At 50.2% G+C, this 15896-nt stretch overlaps 3 protein-coding genes across 4 annotated transcripts; 1 reads left to right on the top strand and 2 right to left on the bottom strand.

Moving 5' to 3' along the window:
- Positions 1-556: 556 nt before the first annotated feature.
- LOC128056958 (retinol dehydrogenase 12-like) lies at positions 557-6702 on the bottom strand. Its single transcript, XM_052649788.1, has 6 exons — positions 6525-6702; positions 6116-6355; positions 5546-5635; positions 1448-1636; positions 864-970; positions 557-745 (listed from the first exon to the last, which is right to left on the bottom strand). The coding sequence occupies exons 1-6, from the start codon at positions 6700-6702 to the stop codon at positions 557-559; spliced, it is 993 nt and encodes a 330-aa protein (XP_052505748.1).
- Positions 6703-7405: 703 nt separating this feature from the next.
- On the bottom strand, positions 7406-11772 carry C11H2orf81 (chromosome 11 C2orf81 homolog). The gene is made up of 4 exons (XM_052649596.1): positions 11755-11772; positions 9164-9385; positions 8856-9077; positions 7406-8764 (listed from the first exon to the last, which is right to left on the bottom strand). The coding sequence occupies exons 1-4, from the start codon at positions 11770-11772 to the stop codon at positions 7406-7408; spliced, it is 1821 nt and encodes a 606-aa protein (XP_052505556.1).
- Positions 11773-11981: 209 nt separating this feature from the next.
- On the top strand, positions 11982-15789 carry WDR54 (WD repeat domain 54). 2 transcript variants are annotated; one of them, XM_052648996.1, is made up of 10 exons: positions 11982-12030; positions 12353-12640; positions 12812-12874; positions 13408-13474; positions 13563-13616; positions 13938-14065; positions 14911-15011; positions 15111-15273; positions 15463-15537; positions 15614-15789. In XM_052648996.1, the coding sequence occupies exons 2-10, from the start codon at positions 12419-12421 to the stop codon at positions 15743-15745; spliced, it is 1005 nt and encodes a 334-aa protein (XP_052504956.1). In that variant the 5' UTR covers positions 11982-12030; positions 12353-12418; the 3' UTR covers positions 15746-15789. The 2 variants fall into 2 exon arrangements, with proteins under 2 accessions (XP_052504956.1, XP_052504957.1); XM_052648997.1 differs by having other exon boundaries at positions 12009-12640.
- Positions 15790-15896: the final 107 nt, after the last annotated feature.

Below are 15896 nucleotides of genomic sequence, written 5' to 3'. Positions count from 1 at the left end.
ACAGTGGTCTCTCACTCTCAGAATTCACTATCTTTATTGCAGGACTCAGCACTCAGGAACAGCTGGCTGGATAGACAGGTGGAAGGGTTACCTGCAGGCTCAGTTACGGCACAGCTGGGAGATAGCACCCTACGGAGTTAGAGTGCTGTCCGGCAGGATGTGGCACACACCTTGATCCAGAGGACGCAGTGTGGTGCCGCCTCTCCCAAGGCCAGGAACCAAGGGCTACAGGTAGAAGTTTCCCCTCTTATTGGCACGTCTAATACCCATTGAAAGGAGTTTCACTCCCCGTCCCTATAATGTGGGACTCGGTAGGTCTGGAGATCCCAGTGCCTAAGACATGAATACTTCTATCAGACAACTAGCAATAAAGTAGAAGCTGAAACTGTCCCCTGGCTGATCTGAGGTCCCATGCCCCTGAACCAACAGAAAGAGGAAGTGGTCACTCTACTAGACAAAGAGATTGATCCTTGGAGCTGGCAAACAGAAGGCATAATCAGAGTAAGGGCTGGGAGTCAGAGGGAGGGTGGCTGGTTAAGGCAGGGGTCACAGAAGATCAGTCCACCTTGTCTAGGTTTGTTAGTCGGACTGAGGTATTCCAGAGGCTTTGGGCCACGTGAGGATCCTGAGCAGCTTCAGGGGGTAGAGTTATCACGCAGGAACTGCTAAAATGTTTCCCAGAAACGCCATCCAGCTCCTTTGCTAAGCTCAGGTAGAGGACTGGGACTGCACCTTGTTTGCTATCCTGTAGAGACACAGAGGAAGTGAAGAGTAAAGCCAGGCAAGCTCCAGCTTACCAGGACGGGCAGCAGCAGAGCCCTGACCCACCCTCTTCAGGCAGCGCCAGCTTCTCCACTACCCACCTTAAAGAAGAAGCTGAGGAGCCAGAAGAGGAAGCGATATGACCAGGAGAAATGCTTCATGATTTTCGTGTACACAACCCCTGGGTCCACAGAGTTCACAGTCACACCTGAGCAGTGTAGTGCACAGTGGAGTGAGAGGAGGACGGCGGGAAGGAAGAGTTAAGCGTGGTTCTGCAGTGTGCAACTAAGGAAGGATCCTACCAGCCCTGTCGGGTAGACGAGACAGGAGACTTGGGGGTGGTGCCAGAGAAGTCCGTGTTTCGTAACTTACATGAGTGCCAATACCCAAGCCAGTAAGGAGATATAAGTATTAGGAAGCACGGGGCGATCTTGAGGGGGAATATGATGGATGGTGTTGGAGGAGAGGGAAGTTGTAGATGATGAGAAAGTTGGAAAGGAATGAAAAGGAGGTAGGAAGATGGGGTTGAGAGAAATACTGGGTGCACAGGCGATAAATGGAGGAGATTAACAGCTGGCTTGGGGATATTGGGAGTATTTTAAGGCCGGAATATATTGGAATGAGATGGGAAGGGTTGGGAGGTAGTGTTGGGAGTGGAAGGGCAGGGAGTGTCAGAGGCAGTTACCTGTCCCTTGAAGTCTCTGGGCAAGCTTCCCAGTGAATGAGGCCAAAAGCAATTTGCTGCAATCATAGTTCTGGTTGAAGGTCAAAGGTCTACCGGCCCCTATCAGATGATCCTCATCAATGTACCCGTGTGATTGCCGGAAGGAAGATACATTCACCACCCGGGCTGACCCTGCCCGCTGAAGGGCCCCTAGGTGGAGAGAAGACCACATACCCTTAATCCAAGTAATGGAGTAAACCCCCAATGCCCACTCCCCAACCTGCTTCTCCACGAGACTACCGGAGAGCAGGGTCCATCCCAGGCTTTCAGAAGACAGTCAGTGGGCCCAGTGCACAGTGTAATGTGAATGGTGACTATTTTCATTAACTGCTTTCGGAAGGTTCTTCTTCTTGTTTTATTCTAGTGTTTTTTGTTTTTTGTTTTGCCTAAAGTAAAAGTGGAGTTTTCCCTTTTCTTCCACTTGCCAGCTGAAGCTGGTTTAATTAATCCTTGTTTATATTTTTATTTTGCTGATGGCTAAGAATGGGGAGGAGAGGCTGGAAAGGCTGTGAAAATTGGCTTTCACACATTCATACACTCATTCATTCACTAATTCATCCCACAAATATTCACTGCGCCCCTGAATTATGGCAGACACCATGCTAGGCACTAAAGACATATGGGTCCTCGGTTTAGGGGGAAAGAAATATGTGCAGAGATTTTTGGGAAAGAGTTTTATTAAACACTTTTTTTAATTAAAAAAAATTTTTTTTGGAATTTATCTTCCAAAAGAATGAAAGTAAAATTACTATCAATAGGAGAGGTACAAGCAAATCTTTGGGGAAGAAAAGAGTGTCCTAACTATACAAAAAAAAAAAAGTCTAGATTACATGAAGTATAAAAAATTATAGTTATCACATATGAGTTTACTTATTGTTTCAAAATACTAAAACTATTTTGAGCCCTCCATTTAGATGAAGAATCATAAATGAAAAATTGAGTGGAGGTATTCAGCCATAATTTGCTGAAGAGAAAATTATTCTTAAAGAGGACAGTGACCTCCAGACTTGCAAACATAGTGACATAAAGACCAAAGGGGCTCACAACCTAGTTGGAGGCTGATCTTCATGCAAAAGCATCTGTACAGGAACAGAGCTGTTTACAGGGGCTCAGGTGGTGGTAGTGGTTTAGTTGCTAAGTTGTGTCCAATTCTTTGTGACCGCAGGGACCGCCTGCCAGGCTCCTCTGTCCATGAGATTCTCCAGGCAAGAATCCTGGAGTGGGTTGCCATCTCCTTCTCCAGGGGATCTTCCCAACCCAGGAATCAAACCCAGGTCTCCTGCTGTGTAGGCAGATTCTTTACCAACTGAGCTATGAGCTAAATGGGGGCACCTGGTGGGAGGCAGAAGTGTCAGGACAGGATCCACAGTACGAACGGTATCTGTGCTGAGTGCTGGAAGCTGAATTAAGTTAGCCAGGCTGAAAGGATGGGAAAGGATATTCCAAATAGAGGGAAACACATGTGCAAATTACAGCCAGGATTTAGAAGACAGAGTGTGGCCTAAGAGAGACAAAATTTTGGCTGAAGATGAGGGTGTGGGTTTGGGAAAGGTCAAGGCGAGGCTCTCAGTCTGCAGGAGGTTTTGTAAGTGGAGATAAACAGCTTAGTTATTGTATAAAGGTCAGAATACCTTCCAAGAACTTCAAGCAAGAAAGTGATGTGATGAAAGGTGATTTCTTAGAAGACACAGAAGGGAAACTAGACTAGACAGAGGAGATAGGAGAGAATGAAAGAGTAGGACCATGTGGTCCTTGCCCCCCTCCCTGCCCCATGTCCTCTGCCTGCCTTTTGTCTATGGAAAACTTTAATTGAAGAATAAGTTTAATCAGAAAAGTGAAAAACGGCTGAAACCAAGGAAAACAGTCTAAAGTGACTAAATAATAGTAATTTAGTCATTAAGCACAGTCAAGGACCTTTAGTTCTTTCTCAAAGGTTATAGATAATATGTTGAGCCATATCCTGTGAGTTGTCTTACAGATACCAGAATATCAGGTGGAAAAGTTAACTCCATGGTGACCAGACTGCACCCAGGACATGAGCTGCCACAATTCTGAAAACTGACTACAAAGAAATGGGAACAAATAGACCCTGGAACTGAAGATTAACTCTACCTAAAACAATGAAGACAAAGCTGTGGTCCTAGTGTGATTAGATTGACCAACCTAGATAGCATATTCAAAAGCAGAGACATTACTTTGCCGACTAAGGTCCGTCTAGTCAAGGCTATGGTTTTTCCTGTGGTCATGTATGGATGTGAGAGTTGGACTGCGAAGAAGGCTGAGCGCCAAAGAATTGATGCTTTTGAACTGTGGTGTTGGAGGAGACTCTTGAGAGTCTCTTGGACTGCAAGGAGATCCAACCAGTCCATTCTGAAGGAGATCAGCCCTGGGATTTCTTTGGAAGGAATGATGCTAAAGCTGAAGCTCCAGTACTTCGGACACCTCATGTGAAGAGTTGACTCATTGGAAAAGACTCTGATGCTGGGAGGGATTGAAGGCAGGAGGAGAAGGGAACGACCCAGGATGAGATGGCTGGATGGCATCACGGACTCGATGGACGTGAGTCTGAGTGAACTCTGGGAGTTGGTGATGGACAGGGAGGCCTGGCGTGCTGCGATTCATGGGGTCACAAAGAGTCAGACACGACTGAGCAACTGAACTGAACTGAACTGAACTAAAACAATGAAGATGATGCTAGTCAGACCACTGATGACCAATTGAAGATGACTGTTAGAGATAAATGTGCTGTTTCCACATGTAATCTCCCCACTACACACACTCTGTCTATCAAAGCTCTCACCCCGTGCTTGTCAGGTGGTGGAGTCGGCCTTTGCACAGATGTCCGCCACCCTCCCTACCACTAGTTGCCAGAATCCGAAATAAAGCAAACTTTCCTTTCCATCAACCTGGGCTGTTTATTGGCTTTTGAGTGGCGAGTAGTCAGACGTCCCACACACACATTTTTCAGTAACAAGAAGACAGTTCAAGAAATTATTACTAAGCAAGACACAGGGTATTGTAGCATGTTACAATTTTTGGAAAAGGGAAAAACATATATTAACACATTACAAACACATAGAGCTTGACCTTGCTCTTTGTTCACTTTCCAGTCAGGACTAATTTAATTCCTCACTAAAGGGTACATGAGACCTGGCAATAGGAGGTGCCTCCCAGGAAGGGAATGGGCAGCTGATTTTCCAGGAGAGGAGGAGAGTTTTCCTTTTCTTTCTTTTTCTATATACCCTTTTGTACTTTGGACATATATTCATTACCTGACCAAAAAATTAATTTTCTTTTAAAGAGGCTATTAGAGAGCTTCCTAGATGGCTCAGTGGTAAAGAATCTGCCTGCCAATACAGGAGACATGAGTTCAATCCCTGATCCAGGAGAATCCCATGTGCTGCAGAGCAGCTGGGCCCGTGCACCACGACCACGGAGCCCCAGCATAGCTGAGCTGCAACTACTGAGCCCGCAGGCCGGAACTACTGAACCCCGCGCACCCTAGAGCCTGTGCTCCACAAAAAGAGAGGCCACTGCAACGAGAAGCCTATGCAGGTCAGCTAGAGAAAGCCCATGCAGCAAGGAAGACCCAGCACAGCCAAAAATCAATCAATCAATAAACAAAATTATAAAGAGGCTATTAGACAATCCAGAGAAAATGTTAGGGAGAATGTGCCTGCTGCTTAACCCTTCCCTTCCCTAGAAGAACACAGCCTTCTTAAACCTAGTAGCCTAATGCCACCTTCAAGAAGCTTTTGTTGAGATGACTGACTCTACCGGTCTAGCTAGAACTCAGACCTGAGGGAAAGAGAGGTGTGGTGTAGATCTTATATCCTCTTGCTGGATGTATTGATATTTGGGGGCTAACTGATTCCATTACCAGTCTTCTAATCTTGACTGAGGCCAGGTATGGAAAGTAACAATGTATTGGCTCATTACTCAGCATGCATCTGGGAGCCAAGGGAAAGGAGATGAGCATGATAGACAGTAAGCCATGAAAATGCTAGAGGAATGGAAAAGCAGGGGTCACATAGAAGGTAAGTACCCATCCTTCCTTACCTTGGAGCAGATTTGTGAGCAGAAAGGGTCCAGTGTAGTTGGTAGCAAAGGTGAGATCAAGGCCCTCTGGAGTAAGTGTGGTAGGGAACCCTGTGAGAGATGAAAACATAGGTGGTGGGTAATGGAGTGAGAATCCTTAGGGAGACAAAGTCTGGGGAGGATATATTGGGTTCAATAGAAATGCCCTGGTGGCTCAGACAGTAAAGAATCTACCTGCAAGGCGGGAGACCTGGGTTGGATCCCTTAGTTGGGAAGATCCCCTGGAGGAGGGCACGGTAACCACTCCAGTATGCCTACAGAATTCCACAGGCAAAGGAGCCTGGTGGGGTCACAAAGAGTTGGACACGACTGAGTGACTAAACCCAGCACAGAAACACCAAAGGAGCATGGATGTGTTGAGATGGCGGCAATGATGTTTGAGACGATAATTTTAGGTTTTTCAAGATAGTGTCTGAATTAGAGTTTCCATGGTATGTACAGGTTAGGCTTGAAGGATGCCTGTTTTGAGGTCCCTGAGCTATAAATGAAACTCTGGAAATGTGTTTAGGGGAAGTAAGTCAAGGCACATACCACAGACTGCAGCATTGTTAACCAACAGATGAATCTCAGGACACTCCTGCAGCAGCCGCTGAGCAAAGCTCCGGATGGAGGCCATAGAGCTCAGGTCCACCTCACCAAGTAGGAGGCGGTTGCTCTTAGACGTTGCTTGTATCTCAGCCAGGGCTTGCTGTCCTCGCTCTCGGCTACGGCAGGCCAGGATCACACGGGCCCCGCGGCGGGCCAGCTCCTGGGACACAGCCTTCCCAATGCCTGTGGGAGGGCAGCTTCAGAGTATGCTAGTCTGGGGAGTGACTAGAGGGCAATGGAGCAAGTAGGGTGGGAAACAAGGGTTCTGACAGTGGGAGCTGGTCCTCCTCTCTGCCCTCCCTGTTGGGGCAGTTGGAAGCTGTGGTTGTGGCAGCTCAGGAGGAACACTCACCACTGTTGGCCCCAGTCACCACTGCTGTCTTCCCAGTCAAATCCGTGGAGCAGTGCTGGAGGTCCCAGAGATAAAACTTATGCCAGATCTGCACACTTAGTCTAAGCAGGAGGACCAGAATGAGGACGACAGAGCCAGGACCCCATACTGGGCTGCTGAGTACAGACCACAGCGACATGGCAGAGAAGACTGGCCCGCCACCGGGAATTGCTGCCCACAGGAGAGGGGCAGGGAAGGACTAGTGAAAGCTGAGTAGCACTAGCCAACAGGTTGATGTGGAGCATAAAGCACAAAATTTAAGGAGGCACTCACTCTTGGATGTGTTCGAGTATCCCATTTGGACCTGAGGGTGAGTTCCTCCTTAAATTATTTTCACTAGCTATCTGATTGCCTCATTCCATTGCTGGTCGAAGTCAAAGATCAAAAGAGTCAGAGTTTCCCTAAATCCTGCATAGCCTCAAATTTGTCTCCAAAGAAAACTTGGATATGCACTCTAAGGTGAATTGATAGAGCTCCAGGGGCTGAAAATCGAATTCCTCATGTCTTGAATCACTCTGTGCTTAAACAGAGCTACCCCCTTCTTCCCGTACTGGAAGGAGACTAAGTTCTCCCAACAGAGGCAGATCCCTCTTGTAACACTTGTGTGCTCCTTTGTGGAAATGGGGATGGCTCTCCAGAATGCCTCTCCTGGAGAGCCACCTTGACCCTAAAGCAGGGTCTCCTAAGGGTGTAGCGTAATTATGTGCTGTGTTCTTATAGACCTCTCCAGTTCAGTGGAAGCACACACTTGGAAGGAACTGCTGGACATCAGGCCAATTTTTAAGGCAACTCAGCTGTTTATTTCTGGCAAGCAGACAGAAGGAAGGTAGAATTCCCACTGCCTAGGGCTTAGAATGGGGCAGGCGCTTGGAGGGGAGTGACCACATTTTGAGGGCTGAGTTCATTAGCTGTGCCACAGTCACCTGCGGCTTCGGGGCACCTGTATGGATGGGAGCAGAGGCGCTGCCTTCTCTGTCGTCCCGTTGAGCCTCAGCGGAGCTAAGCAGCACTTGCGTACTTGGGTTCCACATGCTCACACCAGGAGCCAGCTTCAGTGCTCCCGGCAGTAACACGGGCTTCCACGTCACCTGGGACGTGGCCTCCAGAACTTGAGGCACGGGATGAAGACATTGGTGAGGATCCTGGCTTTCTCGGTCCCCAGGGCCCAGGCCCTGCGGAGGTACACGGGTGCGGCCGGCCCAGAGCTCACCCAGCAGTTCGGCCTCCCCCTCCCAGCCGCTGGGCCACTTAGCACTCGGCCAGAGCTTGGGGCTGGGGCTGCGTGCCATGTCCGGGCGCGCCCGGTGTGTGTCGAGAAAACGGAGCCCGGGACTGGGGAAGGGAAGCTTTGAACCAAAGCCTGGCGACGGTAGGCCTAAGCTTAGAGTAGGGAACTGGAGGCTGAGACCGGGGCCCAAAGCTCGGACAGGAACGCCAGGTGGGAAAGGGAAGAACTCTGACCCGGAGACACGGAAGCTGGGGAGGGAGGCTTGCGGTCCGGCTGGGGCCTCGGTCTTCTTGCCCCGCTGGCGCCCCCGGTAGGCCTCCAGGGGGCGGCCCTCCGAGTCTGGGACCAGGACCTCCGACAGCGGGCGCACCCAGGGGCGCGGCAGCCGAGCGGGGTCCAGACGCGTCATTGCCCCTTTACGGCCAGTTCTGGAGTGAAGTGCGCTGGGCTGCTCGTCAGCCAGCCACGGCGGCTGCGGCTGGAATCCCGCCGAGGGGTTGAGCGTGGTGGGGCCGCCCTCGGAAGGATCAGACACCAACACCCGCGAGGGGATGAGGGGCACCTTCTCCTCCCTGAGTTCCAGCCCGTCTCCAGCCGCGTGCGGCTGGGGCGTGCAACTGTAGAGGTCCTCGAGAGAGAACTGAGAGCTGATGGGCTGTGCCCGCTCGGCAGAGGCCTGAGGGCTGGCTACCAAGGACAGCTCCAGAGAAGCGTGGGTACTGCCTGCCGGCACCATCTCCATCGACAGTTGGCTGCTCGAGTTCGAGGATCCGACTGCAAACAGGTCAGTGTGGTCGCTCCTCGACGGGTCACCCAGTTTCTCCAAAGGACCCCGGGACCCTGTCTCCTGAAGCAACTCGGGCGTGGGTGGAGAGCCCGGAGTGACTGTTAGCTCCCAAGATTCCATCCGCTCCTGAGAACCTGAATCCGTCCACGATCCTCCTAAAGGATTCTGGTCCACGCTCTCTTGGTCCTGGGGAAATGCACAGGGGTGGAGGTTAGGGGTGAGTAATGGATCGGGGGCGGCTTGTGAGAGGTGGGCGGCAGCTGGAGGCTGGGCTTACTTCGCCTTGAGACATCTCCTCCAGCCCCACCGAGGCCCGGGCGTGCAGCACTGGCACGGATCCCTGAGCCCAGGCATCCGTCGTGCAAGCCAAGGGCTCCTCATCCTCGCCCCATGTGGGGTCCTCTGCCACTGCAGATTCTCCCTCGTCCCGAGCCAAAAAGCGCCACTCGGTGATCTGCAGCATGGCCTCGCGTGCCTGACTGATGGTGAATGGAATGCACTGCGAAGGCGAGAAAGGCTCTTAGTCCAGCAGGGAGGGGTCAGGGAGAGTGGAGATGTGTCTGAAGGACAAGGATCCAGGCCTACCTGCTGGGTCAGATAGACTTTAAAGGCGGAGTCCATGACTCGGGCCACCAGATCAGCCAGGATGTCACCCACCACGTCCTCGCCCTCTTCGAGAGCTGTGAATGCTATCCATTCGGCCTCAGTGAGCCGCCCAGGCACGATGTCCACCTGTGGCACCGGAACCGTAGGTGGCCGCACCTTTTCCGCCTTGGATCGGGTCACGCCGCGGTCTCGGACCTGCCTCTGTGGGAAAGGAACAGGGCACTCAGGGCGGGAAACCGAGGGGTGGAGCAGCAGTTATGGGTTAGGAGGAAGCTTCCTTAGGTTGTCTAAGACGAAGGAAAGGCCTTTAGAAAGGGACACTTTACTACTAAGAGCCTACTATGTGACAGATGCTTTTCAGGTGACCTAGACGATTTAATTTTTCAAACAGCTCACTCAGTCCCTTTCGCAGACAAAGGAACTGAAGCCTGACAGCAGTTCACCTCCACTTGCTTGGGATTACACAGTGAACCCAGGCTATATATAGCTCTAATTGCACAGTCCCTGCTATTTGCGCTAGTTCAAAGTATTCAAAATTCTTGAGAGTTCAGGAATTTGAAAAAGTCAATAAACAGTACAGGAATTATTGGTGTGTTTCCCATCTCCTCCCACTCCCCAAATCAACTTAGATCCTCATTTCACAATATACATCTAAATAAATTCCAGATGAATTAAAGCATGCACACAAACAAAATAAAATTAAAACAAAAGATAAAATGTAGGGAAAATAGTTTAAACTGTCATATAATCTCTGGGTGAGAAACAGCTGCCTAAGCATAAAAGTAATGTAAGAAATAATACAGAAATGGGTAGGTACCTGTATATATATATATGTCAAATTTTCCTGCGCTTTTTATAAATTCCTAATTACAAGCTGATAATAATAGTTATCATTTACTGGCACTTAAAGTATATCAGTCACATACATGGATTCAGTTCCTACATTTTTTAGACTATATACTATTTTTATCCCCATTTCACAGAATTTGCCCAAGATCACAGAGTAAGGAAGTAGTAGAGTCATAATTCATACGCAGGTTTGTTTGACTCCAGAGCTTGGCTTTATCCTGCTTCCTAAACAAAAAATACATGCAACAAACTTTTTAAAAAGATATTCCCAAATACATTAAAAATGCATACAAATTTTTATAACCATAAGATCTCCAAGGATAATAAACAAAGAACATAATATTTCACAAAAGTGGAACTATTGACTAATAAACATTTGAAAAGATGTCCAATCTTCAAAAGTACCAATTCCAGTTTTATAAATACACAAAGGCATACTCTGAAATGAAAATATATTCTCTAAAATATTCCCTGTGATGTCACTTATAATAGCAGAATATTGAAAACATACATCTAACAAGGAAAATAGGTGGCTAATTGTGTGCTACCTATATGATGAAATATTATGTGATGATTAAAGGCAGTCTTACAATAGCATAAGAAAATACTTATGATGTAATGTTAAATGAAAGAAATGATATAAAGTTACATATCAAGTATGATCTCAGGTATGTAAACCAATATGTGTTGAAGAAAAGGAAAGCACCGTGTATATGTTTCTTTCCTACACTCTTCTCCAGTTTATAAGTTCTCTACAATGACTTTATATCCTTTTATAATCAAGAAAAATCCACTGGAAAAGAAAAGTCTAGTCTCCCGAAAACCTATTTTAAGGACATACGAATTTACTAATAAATTATTGGGAGCCTCTTAAATTCCCCACGACTGTCTCCCTCAAGTTGATTCCTTCCCGACACAATTTCCCTAACTTTTGTCTCCCCACCCCCTAACATTATTGCTTCATACATGGTGTTCCCCAAAATTCATTCTCCCCCCAAATCTGGTATTTCCTAAACCTCACACGGAACTCAAAATCCCTTAAGTTTCGTTTCCCATCTCTGCTAGTGAGAACAGTTCTGTTGGCAAGCCAAAGGAACGGTCCACAGCCCCGCTCAGGCTTGGCCAGAGCACAGGTAGGTAAGGCTGGGAGAGGAGAGCTGATTCCTTAGACAACCCCGCCCAGGCTCTCATTACACCCGCGCTAATGGCTACACCTAGATGGCCTGACCAGAGGGGTTGGAGATATTACTGCATAAATGCTCTTCAGTCTATTTTAGAGTTTCTTGGCTTTTAAACAATAGACTTGAAGTGCAGCCTCAGAATTGTTGTTTAATCCATTTCTTCCTCCCGAAATTGTCCAAATGAATCCTATCTAGCAACACCCTCTCCTCAGTGCCTGACCAATTCTGATTTATCCATTTAAATAAGTACCTCAATATAAGAGACTCATTAAACGCATTAACTGTTGTCAAAGTCACTTCTTGTTCTTGGCCTCTTCATCACCCATTTAACCTCCTTCCCTCAGGCTCCAAGTGTGACAATGCTTGTGAGTGCGCGTGGTACAGGGGTAGGTTTTCTGTCCTAGTGCACCGACAGGGCTTCTTCGGTCATCTTGAACGCCCGCGTGAAGGGCGGATGCCGGGTGGCACAGAGCTGGCCCACGGTTCCGGACACTGGTCTTAATCCCGCTCTGGGCCACCCTCAGCTGAGCTAAAGCTCACCGGGCCTTCGTGCGCCATCGCCTCAACTGTAGCTTCAACCCCCAGGCTCCAGCAGCTTTCCTGTCCAGCAGCAGCGGCTGCTGCAGCCTATCGGTCTCCTCGGCAACCGCGCTGCAGGCAGGCTCGCCCCGCCCACAGTTGCCCCGGCAGCCGCGCCGGGCGCGCGTCGCACGTTAGGGTAGTTCACCCCACCCAACGGCCGTGCGTCCGTGCGTCGTCTCTATGGTGGCGGCGGATTCGGAGAGACCGAACGCTTCTGGAGTCTCGGAGCTGCTGGTGTGAACTCTGACCTGGTCCGGGGGCTTCGGGGAGCCAGGCTGAGGGAGGAAGAGCCTAGGGGCTACCCTGCTTCATCCTGCCTTGACTCGGGCTCTTGGGGCCACTGGGTCCTGGGCCATCACCATTCCTCCTCTGGGGTTCCCCCCATCACCTCATGACTCAGCCCTAGGGTTCCCCTCGCCAGCTCCGCGTTACCCTTCCCACACTACGTGACCACCAACCCCCATCACCATCCCCAAGGCCCTCGTTCATTCACATCGCGACCCAGTCGCCGGGCGCTTTCCCAGTGCCTCATGTCAGCACCACCCCACCCCCCAAGCCCCCTTAGGAATCTCGGCTGTCTTCTGCCTTCCGCGCGCCTGGGATCGACCGTCTCTCCCCAAGAATGTTCCGCCGGGAGCGCTCCATCCCGCTTCGAGGCTCGGCGGCCGCCCTGTGCAACAACCTCAGTGTGCTGCAGCTGCCCGCCCGCAACCTCACTCATTTTGGAGTAGTCCATGGACCCAGCGCCCAGCTACTCAGCGCTGCTCCTGAGGGTGTGCCCTTGGCCCAGCGCCAACTCCATGCTAAGGAGGGCGCTGGAGTGAGCCCCCCACTTATCACCCAGGTGAGGCGTGGAGTTGGGAGTGGTGTTGCTGAACCTCGCCCTACCTAGAACCCGGTACTTCCTCTCCAAACCTTAAGGAATAGGCCTTCCCTGACCATCTGAATTTCCACACTTCGGAGTCCTCATGTCCTCTGCTCTGACTACTTTTTACTCTGATTCATCTCCCTCTAGATCCACTGGTGTGTCCTCCCTTTCCGAGTATTGCTGGTACTCACCTCTCATCGAGGAATACAAGTAAGAAGAGGACCTTCCTATCCTCCCCCGCTAGAGTCTTAACTTCTCTCCAAAGCCCCTAGTGTGTGTGCTGTGCTTGGTCGCTCAGTCGTGTCCGACTCTTTGCGACCCCATGGACTGTAGCCTGCCAGGCTCCTCCGTCCATGGGATTCTCCAGGCAAGAATACTGGAGTGGGTTGCCATTTCCTCCTCCAGGGGATCTTCCCAACCCAGTGATCTTACTTCTAAACATTTCCAAGCTGTTCTCATGCTTAGCCCCCTCATCTCTCATCTTCATAGCTTCCTTGTTTTCCAATTCTTAAGTGCCATCTCCAATATCTTCCCTTTTATTAGTTGTGTGACCCTGGGCAATTTAGTGAACTTCTCTCAGAGCGTCAGTGTCTTCTGCTAAATGCAGATAAAAGTAGTGCCTCCCTCCCAGGGTAATTTTGAGGATTAAACAGGCTAAGGTTAACATGAGTATGTGGAGTAGCTGGTACAGAGCTCAGCAAAGGTCAGCTGGGTTATGACCCATCCTTGCCCTGGTCTTCCAGATGTACGAGTCTGACGGCTCCGTCATGGTCTACTGGCATGCACTGGACGCTGGAGATGCCTCTCTAGGTACCTGCAGGACTGGGTTGGGGGTAGGGAGTGTTTGCTGGGGCTAGGGGGGATAATACTTCTAATCATTTTCCCCTCTCGTACTCAGTGCAGGCTGTGTTTGCCCGAGGAATTGCTGCCAGTGGCCACTACGTCTGTGTGGGTGAGGGGGCCAAAGGCAGGGCATTGGAGAGTGCTGAGGTATAGGGGTGTGGGCTTTGACCAGGATGCTGCAGGTCTGAGGAAACTGTGGAGTGTTAGAGGGGTGGGAGTGAAGGAGGGTCTGAGAAACTCCAAAAAGCCATGGAGGGGTTCAGAGGGGCAGGATGGTATGGGAAAAGGGCAGTGAATGTTGGGAGTGGGGCTGCTGGAGCAGTGAGAGGTGGGTTTGTTACTAAGGTTTCTGGGATGGAGGGAAGGCTGAGCATGGTGGCTGGAGGCCTGGGTTCATCAGGAGGCCGTCAGTGGAGCACTGGTTCTGCAGGAACATGGTCGGGCCGGGTACTGGTGTTTGACATCCCCACCAAGGGTCCCAACATTGTACTGAGTGAAGAGCTGGCAAGGCACCAGACGCCAATCTCAGACATTGCCACTGAGCCTGCCCAGGGACAGGTGAGTCGATCCCCCCTACCTGTTCCAGAGAATCTGAGGGCCTTCCCTACCTTGGGGAAGCAGGGGACCTGGGTTCAAGCCTTGGCTTTGTCATTAAGCGGCTGAATGACTATGGGCAAATTAGTGCACTTTGCTGAGTTTTAGCAATCTCAGGTCCAGTGATAAGTCCAGAAATACTTTATATTTACGTGGTACTTAATAGTTCACTCATACTTTATGCTCCTGGTGTGAATGGAGGAGTTGGGACTGATGGTTTCTGGCATGTGTGGCTTCCTTCTCCAAACTTGGGCGAGTGCCCCCTATTGAGGCCCACCTCCAGTGCCATCCTCTCCTGGAAGCCTTCCCCCTCTTCCAGCCCTGACTCATCTCCCTTAGCTGAACCCTGAATTGACACTGCCCGCAAAGACAACTCTTTATCTCCCTGATTAGGTTGTAAACCTCTTGATGCTACACTACACCTGGCACAGAGTTGGACCCGTGGGCTCTGTTGGCTGCCTGAGTTGAGGGGCTGTCAAGAGTCCCAGAGTCTAGTCATACTGTGGCTCAATGCAAGAACTCCAGAAGGTCCTAACACTGTGGCCTTAGTTTTATCATTCATCCAATGAGGACAATTATATACCCTAACATACAGGATGTGTGCTGGGGTTGGGTTAGGGAGTCAGAGTCTATAAGGAATACAACGAAAGCATTTAATGCTTCCAAGAGACCCTTCCAGCCAGTGATGGGTCCACATCTTCCCCTTTCCCTGGAGAGGCAAAGATGCAAATACTGCCTCCCTTCCCCTCCTACCCTGTATATAGGACCCAGCAGGGAGAAAAAAAGGCTAATCCTGCCTTTCCCCTTAGGACTGCATGGCTGACACTGTGACAGCAGATGACTCGGGCTTGCTGTGTGTCTGGAGATCAGGGCCCAAATTCAAATTACTGACCCAGATTCCAGGATTCGGGTAGGTGAGGCAGAAGGGGGCTGAGGCCTTCCTGAGGTAGCTTCAAGGTGGGGAGTGGGCTTAGGTCTGGGAAATCCAAGTGCGATGTCACCCTTGCAGGGTGCCATGTTCTTCTGTGCAGCTGTGGCAGGGGACCGTAGCAGCAGGCTACGGGAATGGGCAAGTGCGTCTGTATGAAGCCAGTACAGGAACTATACACGTCCAGATTGACGCCCATGCCCGGGCCATCTGTGCCCTGGACCTGGCTCCTGAGGTGGGCAAGGTCAGTCTCCCGCTCTGTCCTTGCATAGCCTTGTTTCCTGGTGCTGGGATGTTGAGAGGCACTCCACAGACTTATCTCTGCCTCTCAGGGTAGCCCCATCCCCAGGCACCTGGACTGGGCTTTACAGCCTATACCAGCCCTCGGTCAGCACATCTGACTCCCACTGGTCCTTGCCTTTCTTTAAAATAGCTACTCTCTGCTGCTGAAGACACCTTCATACACATCTGGAAGTTGAGCAGAAGCCCAGAGGATGGCTGCATTGAGGTATGTGTCATGAGAGGAGTGGAATGAGGACCGGAGGATGAAGCCACAGGCCCTGAACAGCTGTCTTCTCTCCCAGGTGGAACACTGTCACAGTGAGTGTGTGCCTGACACCCAGCTGTGTGGTGCCCGATTCTGTGACCCCTCAGGCAGCTCCTTTGCTGTGACTGGCTATGACCTCGCTGAGATCCTGAGATTCAGCAGCATGTGAGAGAAGAGCAGCCCTCTATTTCCCTGTGGTATTTATAAAGTACCCCCCATCTACCCAGCCATTGTCTGATTACTCAATCTCATGGTCACACTTCACAACTAGTGAACTAAGCTCCAGGGATAAGGGGCTATGACGGGTCCTGACCAAGTCA

This window comes from Budorcas taxicolor, chromosome 11, assembly GCF_023091745.1.
Source record: "Budorcas taxicolor isolate Tak-1 chromosome 11, Takin1.1, whole genome shotgun sequence".
Taxonomy (NCBI): domain Eukaryota; kingdom Metazoa; phylum Chordata; class Mammalia; order Artiodactyla; family Bovidae; genus Budorcas; species Budorcas taxicolor.
The sequence above is the reverse complement of the archived record's forward strand: the minus strand, read 5'-3'. Positions and strand labels throughout refer to the sequence as shown.

Coding starts and splice junctions, on each gene's coding strand:
- LOC128056958 (XM_052649788.1), bottom strand. CDS start 6,702: ATGTCGCTGTGGTCTGTACTCAGCAGCCCAGTATGGGGTCCTGGCTCT. Junction 6,356..6,524: donor GGTGACTGGGGCCAACAGTG/GTGAGTGTTCCT, acceptor GCCCTCCCACAG/GCATTGGGAAGGCTGTGTCC. Junction 746..863: donor TCCTCAGCTTCTTCTTTAAG/GTGGGTAGTGGA, acceptor GTGTCTCTACAG/GATAGCAAACAAGGTGCAGT.
- C11H2orf81 (XM_052649596.1), bottom strand. Junction 9,078..9,163: donor AAGTCTATCTGACCCAGCAG/GTAGGCCTGGAT, acceptor TCGCCTTCGCAG/TGCATTCCATTCACCATCAG. Junction 8,765..8,855: donor AGGAGATGTCTCAAGGCGAA/GTAAGCCCAGCC, acceptor GCATTTCCCCAG/GACCAAGAGAGCGTGGACCA.
- WDR54 (XM_052648996.1), top strand. CDS start 12,419: ATGTTCCGCCGGGAGCGCTCCATCCCGCTTCGAGGCTCGGCGGCCGCC. Junction 12,875..13,407: donor CCTCTCATCGAGGAATACAA/GTAAGAAGAGGA, acceptor CTGGTCTTCCAG/ATGTACGAGTCTGACGGCTC. Junction 13,617..13,937: donor TGGCCACTACGTCTGTGTGG/GTGAGGGGGCCA, acceptor CTGGTTCTGCAG/GAACATGGTCGGGCCGGGTA.